This window comes from Lontra canadensis, unplaced genomic scaffold (assembly GCF_010015895.1).
Source record: "Lontra canadensis isolate GAN:19392208 unplaced genomic scaffold, GSC_riverotter_1.0 scaffold125, whole genome shotgun sequence".
NCBI lineage: Eukaryota > Metazoa > Chordata > Mammalia > Carnivora > Mustelidae > Lontra > Lontra canadensis.
In genome coordinates, this window is record NW_022631119.1 from 5157438 (window position 1) to 5170574 (window position 13137).

Consider the following 13137-nt stretch of genomic DNA (forward strand, 5'->3'; position numbering starts at 1 on the left):
CCGCACATATAAGGCTCGGGAGCCCGCAGCTGCGGCTCCCAGCACCCCCGCAAAGGCCATGGTCAGCCCGCAGATGCCCCAGCTCTTGCCCCGGACAGTGATCCTGGCGCTTATTTTCCTTCCCCAGGTCAGAGCGGGAGTGGAGAGGGAGGAATGGGAAGGGGTGAGACCCAAGGGGTCTTGGGGAGGAGGCGCGGGGCGGGCGGAATGCCTGGGCTCCCACGCCTCCTCACGCTGTGCCCCTTTCCGGCCCCAGGCACGGCCGGCAGGCGTCTTCGAGCTGCAGATCCACTCTTTCGGGCCGGGACCAGGACCAGGGGCCCCGCGGTCCCCCTGCACTGGGCAGGGCCCGTGTCGCCTCTTCTTTAGGGTCTGCCTGAAGCCAGGGGTCTCCGAGGAGGCCGCCGAGTCCCCGTGCGCCCTGGGCGCGGCGCTGACTGCGCGAGGACCGGTCTACACCCAACAGCAGCCCGAAGCGCCGGCTCCTGACCTGCCGCTGCCCGACAGCTTCATGCGCGTGCCCTTTCAGGAAGCCTGGCCGGTGAGAACCCTGTGCCTGGAGGCCCTACCCAAACTTCTATGGCCTTCTGCCCTCCAAGCTCCCAGCATTGACCTCTGGGGACCCCAAATTCCCAGGCCAGTAACTATCACCTAGAATCCCACATTCTACTGTGTGGACTTCCCACAGGGCACCCCAAATTTCTGAGTCCCACTTCCCCTTTGGGGATCCCAGATGTTCTGATACCCACCCTGCATTTTTGGGACCCCAAATTCCCAGAACCTCAAACTCACCCTCTGTAAATCCTAAATTCACAGGACCCTACCTCTGCTCCTTGGGGATTCCTAAACACTGGAATCCTTATCTTTATCTTCAGATCTCCCTGCACTTAGGGACCTTCCTCCGCCCTGTTTTTGAAACCCTAGTCTCCTCTCACCTTATCCCTTCTTCAATCTTCCAGTTGGGACCCGTATTCATGACTTTTACCTCCAAAATCTTATCTCCTAGCCCACAACCCCAAAAGTGGGCAGGTGAACGGACCGGTACTTGAAGTCTAGACCCCTGTCCTTCTGGGCAAGGTGGCTTTCCCTGTTCTAGCCTCAATCTCCCCATTTCTAAAATAGGATCATCGTGGTACCTCACAAGGGTCCCTCTTGAGGGGTTCAACCAGCTATCTCCAGTCTAGCGTTTACCCACAGGAAGTGCTCCATAAAAGAAGCCCAAACTGTCATTCCTTCCCTGTGCCAGCCCCTCTGGGAATTGTCCCTTGTCTGCCTGGTCCCTGGAAGGACCACCACCCCAAAAATCTGGCCTTCCACTGTCTTCCATTCTTTCCTCTCCTTTCTCCTCCCAACCAGGGCACCTTCTCTCTCATCATCGAAACCTGGAGAGAGGAGTTAGAACAGATTGGAGGTGAGTGTCTTCAGTCATCAGACTACAGTGCACAGTGTGGGGAACTCCAGGGAGCTGGGGCCCCGTGTATGGTCCGGGAGAATGACATGGGACTGTCTGTAGGGTGGGGCATTCCCAGGATCAACATCCTGTGCTGTCCTCCCAGCTCCTGAGTGCGGGGGCTGGGTGGCGGTAGTCCCAGGGCTCTTGGCAGGTCGGTGTAGAATTGTCCTGGTCCTGGACGTGGGAGTCTCCAGGGGCTGATACCAGGCAGAGGGCACTCTTAGCATCTTGGAATCTCGAAGCCCCCAGAGCAGGAGGATACAGGATCGCACAGTAATGCACCGTCACTGTGGGATTTTGATAAACCCGGCTACAAGCTCAGTCATGGTGTCCCTACAGAGGTCCCAGGAGCCCTATTGGATGTCGCAGGTTGAGCAAAGGTTTCAGGGAGGGAGATGGGGGTGATTTTATTCTTAATTTGAGGGGATTTGGAGCCACGTAAGGCCCACAGTGTGTGTGTCTGGGGGGTTCTGTCAGCATCTATATATAGAAAGCTCCTGTGGCAATATGGGGGCGTTGTGACAGCTTTCTCGGGGAGAAAATGCCACTCTCTCTCTGTATCCCAAGGCTTCAGGCAATGAGGGCAATTTGCGATCTAGTAATTGGGGTATCTGTCACCATTTCGATCTAGGAAGATCCTGAGGCACAGTTTCGGGGTGTCATGACCTCAGTTCAAAAGACCCGTGTTGCCCCTTGGCCATATAGAGATATCAGATGTCACAGGATGTTAGAGGTCTCCTTACTGATACACAAAGATTCCTGGGCAAGATATGGGGCTGTTTCGGGTTCTTTGGGAGGACCGTTGTCATCGCGATGGTCCTAGGGTATTAATGGGATGGCGACGTCATTATGGGAGTTTGCAGCCTTGCTAAAGGGATAACTGCCATTCTCAGGGCTCGAAAAGGGGTGTTTTGGCCTCGCTAAGAGCGGCAGGGAGAGTGCAAGCTCCATCTGTCTCGCCAGAGTGAGTCCGCTTGCGGCCCGGCCCGCCCCAGCACCTCGCTCCCTTCTCCCCGCAGGGCCAGCCTGGAGCCTGCTGGCACGCGTGGCGGGTCGGCGCCGCCTGGCGGCCGGGGGTCCGTGGGCCCGGGACGTGCAGCGCGCAGGCGCCTGGGAGCTGCGCTTCTCCTACCGCGCGCGCTGCGATCCGCCAGCCGTCGGGGCCGCATGCGCGCGCCTCTGCCGCTCGCGCAGCGCCCCTTCGCGGTGCGGCTCGGGACTGCGCCCCTGCACGCCGGTCGAGGACGAGTGTGAGGCCACGCGTGAGTCCTGCGTTCCACCCCACCCCGTCCCCGGCACTTCCTTCCTTAGCTGCGCTCACGGCCCCAAGTTTCCTTTCACAAGCCGGTTACCCTCCTCAGGGAACCGGGGGCTCGAGAGCTCTGCCGTGGTGCCGCAGACACACCCCTCTCCAGGAAACTAGGGAATGTTGTTGACGGTTGGCCAAGTATCCCAGGCCCCGCTCCAGGCCGCCTCGCGGTCCTCAACCCCCTCCCGTGATCCAGCTACCACCCTCGGGGAAACTGAGGACCCTGGACTTCTCTCCAGTCCTGCCTGGGCACTCCAACCCCCTCCCCTCTCCCTAGCACTTTTTTCTTCCCGAATAGGAGCCCCACACCCATTTCCCATGTAGGCACTACCCACCCACTTCCTCCTCTAACACATGCGCACACCACTTTCCAGATGCTAGGACAATCAGCTCTTCCAGTGCTGGGGCCCTTCCTACCCCCACCCAGGAGCTTTGGAAACTCCTTGTAGTTTCCCACAACCCCGTCACTAAGGGATACTTTATGCTCCCTCCCCGCAGCTGCAGAGGCCAGATAATATCATTGCTTTCTAAAGCTTGGATCCCTGATCTCCATTGTGGGGACCCTCAGACTCCTCCCCTGACTTCTGAATCCCAGTGAAGCCCTTAGGACTCCCAGGCTTACCCAGATTCTCCCAGACCTGCCCTAATGGAAGACCCTCCCATTTTGGCTGAAAGACCAGGGGCCTCTCCCCAAGCCCCAGGGGCCCATTCTTCTCTCTCCAAGTTCAGACCCTGCAGGCCCCACTCCATTCTCCTTCTTTTCTTTCTTTTTCTTTTTTTGTTTTGAATTTTAAGATTTTATTTATTTATTTGACAGAGATCACAAATAGGCAGAGAGGCAGGCAGAGAGAGAGGAAGGGAAGCAGGCTCCCTGCTGAGCAGAGAGCCCAATGCAGGCCTTGATCCTAGGACCCTGGAATCATGACCTGAGCCGAAGTAAGAGGCTTTAACCCACTGAGCCACCGAGGCGCCCCCGCCTTTTTAAAAAGAGTTTATTTATTTATTTGACAGAGATCATAAATAGGCAGAGAGGCAGGCAGAGAGAGTGTTTTGTTTTGTTTTTTAAGATTTTATTTATTTATTTTTTGACAGAGGGAGACAGCTACAGAGGGAACACAAGCTGGGGTAGAGGGAGAGGGGAGAGCAGGCTTCCCGCCGAGCAGGGAGCCCCATGCAGGGCTCGATCCCAGGATGCTGGGATCATGACTCTAGCCGAACGACTAATGACTGAGCCACCCAGGCACCCCTCCATTCTCCTTCTAAGAGCACAGAGTCGGGAGCTCAATGGCCTGGGTTCACATCCTCCGTCTGCCACTTCCTATGTGCCTCTCGGGGCCTCAGTGTCCTTGTCTGGAAACTGGGGATCACCCGCTAGCCCAGAGGTTTGTCTGTCACGAGGATGAGAAGGTGGTGCACAGAAAGCCCTCAGAAACTTCTCTGATTCCTGCCCTCCTGACCCTGCCCTCATCAACGTTACTCTTTCCTCTGCCTCTCCTTCCCCCATAGCAGCGTGTCGCCAGGGTTGCAGTCCAGACCACGGCTTCTGCGAGCAGCCCAACGAATGTCGATGCCTGGAGGGCTGGACTGGGCCCCTCTGCACCATCCCGGTCTCCAGTAGCTGCCTCACTCCCAGGGGCCCGTCTCCTGCCACCCCTGGATGCCTCGTACCCAGGCCTGGGCCCTGTGACGGGAACCCGTGCTCCAACGGGGGCAGCTGTAGCGTCAGTATCAGCCCCTCCCTCATCATCCTCCGGGAGTTCCCAGCGCCCCCTGTCTGCGGCTCCTTGAGATCACAGCCTGGGGAGGGCTGAGGGTGGGGCGGGGAGCTGCAGGGGAGGGCCCCCGAAGACTGGGAGGTAGGACGGGACAAGGAGCAGCCCTCCTTGGTTAAGACAGGAGGGGGGATTGGGATTTTGCTCCCGAGAGACCCGTTCTGAAGTCCTCTTGCCGCTGCGCAGGAGACCCCGGGATCCTTCGAATGTGCCTGTCCCCGAGGGTTCTACGGACTGCGGTGTGAGGTGAGCGGGGTGACATGTGCGGATGGACCCTGCTTCAATGGCGGCTTGTGTGTGGGAGGCGCAGACCCTGACTCTGCCTACGTCTGCCACTGCCCGCCCGGGTTCCAAGGCTCCAACTGCGAGAAGAGAGTGGATCGCTGCAGCCTGAAGCCGTGCCGGAACGGTGAGGCGGGGAGGCCAGGCAGGGAGGGGCCCTGCGTGGTCAGTGGGCAGCGGCGGGGCTTGGCTCAGACAGCCCTGGGTGGGAATCTTGGCTGAGCTTTCTCTACCCCCTGGCCTGGGGACGTGAGCCTCCCCCACCCCCAATCTGTTTTATTTATTTTTTAAAAGATTTTATTTATTTATTTGAGAGGGAGCACGCACAAGCAGAGGCAGGGGGAGAGGCAGAGAGAGAGGGAGAAACAGATTCCCCACTGAGCAGAGAGCCCGATGTGAGACCCAGTTCCAGGACCCTGGGATCCTGACCTGAGCCAAAGGCAGTCGCCTAACTGAGCCACCCAGGCACTCCTGCCCAGCCTGCTTGTTCTGGGCAAGGTGGTATTCCCATACCAAAATATTTGAGTAAGGGGAGCCTGACTGGCTCGGTAGGTAGATCGTGAGACTCTTGATCTCGAAGCTGTACATTGAAGCCCCATGGTGGGTGTAGATATTACTTAAAAACACATATAATTGAGTATCTACAGTGTTCCAGGTCCTGTTCTAGGCACTAGGGTTACAGCAGGGAATGAAATAGACAAAAAACCCTGTCCTCAAAGAGCTGACAGAACAGACAATTAACAAATAAGTAAATTATATGGGAAGTTAGATGGTGATAAAAACGAAGAAGAAAACAGGCACTGGGTGGCTCAGTAGGTCGAGCACAGGACTCTTGGCTTCGGCTCAGATCACGATCTCAGGGTCATGAGACAGAGCCTGTGTGAAGCCTGTGCTGAGTGTGGGGTCTGCTTGTCCCTCTCCCTTTGCTCCTCCCCCTGCTCACACTCCCTCTCTCGAATAAATAAATACACAAGATATTAAAAAAAAAACCTAAGAAGAAAAATAAAGCCAGAGGGGGATGGGGAGTGTGTATGGGGTGGAGGGTTGACATTTTAGCAAAAGTGGTTAGGCAAAACCTTGCTGAGGGGTAGAGAAGGAGGGAGCCATGTGGGTTCTAGGGGGAAGAGTTATGTTCCAGGAAGCAGGAATAGCAAGTGCAAAGACCCTGAGGTCAGAATGTGCCTGACCTGTTGAGGATCACAGGGAAGCAGGTGTGGATCGAGCAGAGTGAGTGCAGGGAGAGTGGTGCGAGATGAGGTGAGGGAGGTGATCCAGACAGATCATGTAGGCCTTCCTGGGCCATGAGGAGGATTTTGGTTTTACCCTGAGGGAGATGGAGCCACAGGAATGAGCAGTGGAGAGATCTGATCTGATAACGGTGTCACAAAGTTACATAAGATTATGAATGTAAAGGGCTCAGTGCATTCTTTTTAGATTTTATTTGAGAGAGATAGACTACTAGAGAGAGAGCAAGCACGAGGGGGCAGAGGGAGAGGGAGAAGCAGGCTCTCCGTTGAGCAGGGAGCTCCATTTGGGGCTCTATCCCAGAACCTTGGGATCATGACCTGAGCTGAAGGCAGCCGCTTAACCGACTAAGCCACCCAGGCGCCCCGTGCATTCTCATAATACTAATTCTCTCCAAAACAGAGTGTTCACTCTGGGTTGAACACTAGGGACACAGCAGCGACTAGGACAGCTCTGCGCCACGCCCTCACGAGGGTACCATCTTGGGGTGGGGGAAGACACAGTTGTGCTTGGAGCCCGAAGTTGTCAGGGTTGTGATAGGGGAGCACAGGGTTGGAATGGAGAGTCAGGGAAGGCTTCCTGGAGGAGGGGACATCTGAGCAGATACCAGGGAGCTCGGGGAGAGATAAGGTGCAAAGAATGGGAGTAAAGGAGGAAGGGAAAAGATAAGGGGTATCCCAGGCAGAAGCCATGGGCAAAGGCCAGTTGGTTCAAACATGTTCTGGAACTGCTAACTATTGGAGTATGGCTGAAGCTGAGAGAAAAATGGTCATACAGAGCGCCGAAGAGGTGAGACTGACTCAAACCAAGACCACTGGGGAGGAAAGGAAGAAGGCCTGTTTTCCAGGCGAACTCCCAGAGGCTGGCCCTAGAGTTAGACGGAGACAGCGGGGACGCCGAGGAAAGGGCGGGCAGGATTGCAGAGCAGAGGAGCGGATGCGCGGACAAGCTCGGGGATCCCCGTCGAGGCCGCGCCCCTGACGCACCTGACATTCTTTCCCCACAGGCGGGCTCTGTCTGGACCTGGGCCACGCCCTGCGCTGCCGCTGCCGCGCGGGCTTCGCGGGGCCGCGCTGCGAGCACGACCTGGACGACTGCTCCGGCCGCGCCTGCGCCAACGGCGGCACGTGCCTAGAGGGCGGCGGCGCGCGCCGCTGCTCCTGCGCTCTGGGCTTCGGCGGCCGTGACTGCCGCGAACGCGCCGACCCGTGCGCCGCGCGCCCCTGTGCCCACGGCGGCCGTTGCTACGCCCACTTCTCTGGCCTCGTCTGCGCCTGCGCCCCCGGCTACATGGGTGCGCGCTGCGAATTCCCGGTTCACCCAGACGGCGCGGACGATGGCGCACGTGTATTGCCCGCGGCGCTGCCGGGCCTGAAACAGGGGGACCCGCAGCGCTTTCTTTTGCCTCCGGCTTTGGGACTGCTGATGGCCGCGGGCTTGGCCGGCGCGGCGCTCTTGCTGGTCCACGTGCGGCGCCGAGGCCCCGGCCAGGATACTGGGTCTCGCTTGTTGGCGGGGACCCCGGAGCCATTGGTGCACGCGCTCCCAGATGCACTCAACAACAGAAGAACGCAGGAGGGTTCGGAGGATGGGCCGAGGTGAGGGGCCCCAGGCGTCTGGCTTGTCTCCTGGCTGCTTTCGTCAATCTCCATAGTGCAATTGACCCGATTCCCTGATAGACCTTCCTGGTCGGTCCCTTCCTCTTACCTGCTCCCGGCCTTTTCTGATTGGGTCGTTGACAGCTCCCCTAGTGGGCTTTGGGGTCTCTCCATGGTGGGTGGGGAAAACAAGATCGGAGAATTAGAGGAATCTGATCTTCTTTTCCTCCCACAGCCAGCCAGCGGATTGGAATCACCCTGAAGATGGAGACTCTCGTGCGATTTACGTCATATCGGCTCCTTCCATTTATGCCCAGGAGGTAGCTACCACCCCTCTACCTGCTCCCCACACATTGGGCACGCTGGGCGGAGGCAGCCCCTGCATTTCCGGTAGCCCTCTTTTACTCTATCTGTAAAATGAGCATAGGGTCTCTGGGATGTCCTTAAGCCACCTTTCACTTACGGCTTTTATTAGTTCTGTATTGCAGCCCTCTTGCTGTCGTTCGGAGCTATTTGCCAGACCATACGGCCTTCAAGAGGTCGCGGTGGGGAGCCCCAGCAGAGCTTCCCTGTTTTCCACTCAATGGGGAGAGGGAGAGGAGGCGAGGGCAGCCCTGTCTAATGCCTCCTACTCTTTTCATTTCTAGGCCTGACCTGCCCCTTCTCCATCAGCGCCTGGAGACAGAACCTGGATATTTTTGTACTTAACTTGGTGGTGCCCAATCTCTGCCTGAGACACTTTGGAGCTGGACGGGGTGGGTGGGAGAATTTTACCTTTGGGAGTTGTATATAATGCTTATTTAAATCCTATTTTTTCCCTCCTCTCTAGAGACGTCTATAAAGGCTCTTATTTTGATCAGCTTTGACTCCTTGCCTAAGTGCTTTGTACTTAGTATTGGGACGGAGGGGAGAGCTACTATCTCCTGAGAGAAGTATCAGGACTCTCCCGGAGGGATCAGAAACAACTCAAAGTGGCTTAAATAAGGAGAGTTTATTCATAAAAATGAAACATCTTGTGGTAGGTGTAGCTTCAGCGGGGCTGGATTCAGGGACCCAGTGCCTTCAGTATCTTTTTACTCAGCTGTGTCTGGGAATGACTTCATTTGTAAACGGGGCTTTCATTGGCTCTGGCTTGTCACATGGCCTTGCCTGAGGGCGGGGCCCAGGCAGAATGGCTTATTCTGATTGGCCAATCTTGGCGATTTGTCTAGCGTGCGGTGGGAAGCAAGGTCAATCAGGCTGTCCAAAGCAAATGGAGGGTGTGGGTGAAGCAGTGTCCCTGCGTCTACCCCAAATCTGGGTTTGTTACTAGACGTCAGTACCCTATCGGACCGGGAAACCAACTGTTCCAGAAGAAAAACACAGTAAGTTTGAAGAGTTGTATAAGTGATTCATGAATTGGTGAGCATCTTGTCCGCGGAGTAGAGGGGAGCTCTGAGGAGGTGGCCAAAAAGGAAGGTTTTTATAGGAAGGGGAGTGGGGCAAGAAAGTTAGCAAAAGAAAAGAAAGCATTGTTCCAGGCAAGGGCACCTCCTAGTAGGGGAAGGGCAGGGAGTCATTGGGGAATTACCTCATTTTCCTTTTTGGGGTGGAGAGGGTCCATGTTACAGATTATTGGTGCTGATCAGAGAATTCCTGACTGGCCTGGTGAGACTTAATTTTCCCGCGAAGTTGGAACTGCAGTTAGGTTAGGTATTAAGCCCCAGTTTGGTGACTTAGCCTAAGTGATGCCATTTTGAGCCTGTAGGGTTTTTTTGTTTGTTTTTTGTTAAGATTTTATTTTATTTTTTTAAATAAGATTTTAAGTAATCTCTGCTTTGGGGCTCAAACTCACAACCCCGAGATCAAGAGTTGCACATTGCACCAACTGAGCCAGCAGGGTGCCACAAGCCTGTGCTTTCTTTTTAACCCCATGGAACCAGTCAATGAGAGTGGAAAGGATCCATTTTACAGAAGAGAAAGTTGAGGCTCAGAGAGTTTGAAGTAACTGCTGCAAAGATAGGGAGCGACTGGGGGGTTTGGGATGCAGTCGTCCTGCAGGATGCCTTCCTGCTAGAACGCTTGCTAAAGAGCTTGTAGGATTTTTGTGGACCTGGGTTGTGCTCCCCCCCCCTTTTTGTTTTTAAGATTTTATTTATTTGACAGACAGAGATCACAAGTAGGCAGAGAGGCAGAGAGAGGGGGGGGAAGCAGGCTCCCTGCTGAGCAGAGAGCCCGGTGTGGGACTCGATCCCATGACCTGAGCCAAAGGCAGAGGCTTAACCCACTGAGCCACCCAGGCACCCCTGCTTCTTTGTTTCTAAAAGCCAAAATGCAGCTGTGTTGGCCACCTGCAATATCCTGATGTTTTTATGGTCTTGCACAAAATAAAACATCAAAAGACTCATTTAGTATAACTTCCAAAGTAAAAAAATTCACATTCCCTTTAATCGGATGGTTTCTTATCTGGGAATTTACCCTACACATAGACTTTGGTGTCTGTAGGTGTCTGTAGTTGAGTAATTGTTGGTAATAGCCACAGGCTGTCAAGGATCTAAATGTCTGATGAGGGGCGCCTGGGTGGCTCAGTGGTTAAAGCCTCTGCCTTCGGCTCAGGTCATGATCTCAGGGTCCTGGGATCGAGTCCCGCATCGAGCCCTCTGCTCAGCAGGGAGCCTGCCTCCTCCTGTCGCTCTCTGCCTGCCTCTCTGCCTACTTGTGATCTGTCTGTCAAATTAAAAAAAAAAAAATCTTAAAAAAAAAAATAAATGTCTGATGAGGGAGGACTGGCTACATTGATTAGGGGCCATTTACAAGGGAACTATTACACCAGTGTTCAAATGAGATATAGATGTGCTCAACTGAAATCCTTGATAGATTTTTGTCCAAGGGAGGAAAATATAAGGTACAGAAGAACAGATAGGGTGCTACCGTTTGTGTTTTAAAAATGGACTGTATGGAGTTATTACTGCAGTGGTCTGACCAAATGAGGAGCTTGGTGGACCTCCCTGCTGGCAAACGGGTGCAAATTATAGAAACAAGGGATGCCTGGGTGGCTCAGTTGGTTAAGCGTCTGCCTTTAGCTTAGGTCATGATCTCAGGGTCCTGGGATTGAGTCCTGCATCAGGCTCCCTGCTCACTGAGGAACAAAATGACAGGGGCACCTGGGTGGCTCAATGAGCTAAGCCTCTGCTTTCGGCTCAGGCCATGATCCTGGGATTGAGCACTGCATTGGGCCCCCTGCTCAGTGGGGAGCCTGCTTCTACCTCTGCCTCTGCCTGCTGCTCCCCCTGCTTGTGTTCGCTCTTTGTCAAATAAATAAATAAAATTTTAAAACAAAAAACCAAAATGACAGACCATTTGAAGCTTCTGGGGATGATCTGGAGGGCACATAGCAAATTAATAAAAAAAATAAAAATAAAAACTAAAAAATTGGTGAAAACCAGGAGAATCAATAATAGGTGAACCAAGAACCCCCCTCCATTTTTAAAATTAAAAAAAATTAACATATAATGTATTATTTGCTTCAAGGGTAGAGGTCTGTGAATCATCAGGTTTACACACTTCACAGCACTCACCATATCACATACCCTCCCCAGTGTCCATAACCCAGCCATCCAATACCTCCCCCCACCAACCCCAGCAACCCTCAGTTTGTTTCCTGAGATTAAGAGTCTCTTATGGTTTGTCTCCCACACAATCCTATCTTGTTTCAATTTTACCCTCCCTATCCCCCACAGCCCCTGGTCCTGCCTCTCAAATTCCTCATATCTGAGAGATCATATGATAATTGTCTTTCTCTGATTGACGTATTTTGCTTAGCATGATACCCTCTAGCTCCCTCCACATCGATGCAAGACTTCGTTTCTTTTGATGGCTGCATAGTATTCCATTGTATATATACACCACGTCTTCTTTATCCATTCATCTGTTGATGGACATCTAGGTTCTTTCCATAGTTTGGCTGTTGTGGACATTGCTGCTATAAACATTCGGGTGCACGTGCCCCTTTGGATCCCTACATTTGTATATTTAGGGTAAAAACCCAGTAGTGCGATTGCTGGGTCGTGGGGTAGCTCTATTTCCAAGTTTTTGAGGAACCTCCATGCTGTTTTCCAGAGTGGCTGCACCAGCTTGCATTCCCACCAACAGTGTAGGAGGGTTCCCCTTTCTCTGCATTCTAGGCAACATCTGTTGTTTCCTAACTTGTTAATTTTAGCCATTCTGACTGGTGTGGGGTGGTACCTCGCTGTGGTTTTGATTCGTATTTCCCTGATGCCCAGTGATGTGGAGCACTTTTTCATGTGTCTGTTGGTCATCTGGTGTCTTCTTTGCCAAAATGTCTGTCCATGTGTTCTGCCCATTTCTTGATTGGATTATTTGTTCTTTGGGTGTTGAGTTTGGTAAGTTCTTTTTTTTTTTTTTTTAAGATTTTATTATTTATTTGACAGAGATCACAAGTAGGCAGAGAAGCAGGCAGAGAGAGAGGAGGAAGCAGGCTCCCTGCTGAGCAGAGAGCCCAACTCAGGGCTCTATCCCAGGACCCCAGGACCGCAACCCGAGCCGAAGGCAGAGGCCTCAACCCACTGAGCCACCCAGGCCCCCCGAGTTTGAAAAATTCTTTATAGATTTTGGATAGTAGCCCTTTATCTGATATGTTGTTTGCGAATATCTTCTCCCATTCTGTCAGTTTTCTTTTGGTTTTGTTGACTGTTTCCTTTGCTCTGCAAAAGCTTTTGATCTTGGGGCGCCTGGGTGGCTTAGAGGGTTAAGCCTCTGCCTTTGGTTCAGGTCATGATCTCAGGGTCCTGGGATGGAGCCCCGCATCAGGCTCTCTGCTCAGCGGGGAGCCTGCTTCCCCTGCCCCCTGCCTGCCTCTCTGGCTACTTGTGATCATGTCTCTCTCTCTCTGTGTCAAATAAATAAATAAAATTTTTTTTTAAAGATTTTATTTATTTATTTGACAGAGAGAGATCACAAGTAGACAGAGAGGCAGGCAGAGAGAGAGAGGGAAGCAGACTCCCTGCTGAGGAGGGAGCCCGATGCGGGGCTCGATCCCAGGACCCTGAGATCATGACCTGAGCCGAAGGCAGCGGCTTAACCCACTGAGCCACCCAGGCGCCCCAATAAATAAAATCTTAAAAAAAAAAAAAAAGCTTTTGATCTTGATGAAGTCCCAATAGTTCATTTTTGCCCTGGCTTCCCTTGCCTTTATCAATGTTTCCAGGAAGAAGTTGCTGTGGCTGAGGTCAAAGGGGTTGCTGCCTGTGTTCTCCTCAAGGATTTTGATGGAATCCTGTCTCACACTGAGGTCTTCCATCCATTTTGAGTCTACTTTTGTGGTGTAAGGAAATGGTCCGGTTACATTCTTCTGCATGTGGCTGTCCAATTTTCCCAACACCATTTGTTGAAGAGACTTTTTTCCTTTGGACATTCTTTCCTGCTTTGTCAAAGATTAGTTGACCATAGAGTTTAGGGTCTATTTCTGGGCTCTCTATT

The 13137-nt window shown here is 53.2% G+C and overlaps 1 protein-coding gene across 1 annotated transcript; it reads left to right on the forward strand.

Moving 5' to 3' along the window:
- Positions 1 to 8080, forward strand: DLL3 (delta like canonical Notch ligand 3). The gene is given in 9 exon segments (XM_032841844.1): positions 1 to 127; positions 257 to 541; positions 1357 to 1411; positions 2473 to 2715; positions 4269 to 4483; positions 4721 to 4943; positions 7068 to 7659; positions 7895 to 8012; positions 8015 to 8080. Coding segments are annotated over 9 exon segments (1866 nt in total). The 5' UTR covers positions 1 to 58.
- The last annotated feature ends 5057 nt before the right edge of the window (positions 8081 to 13137 follow it).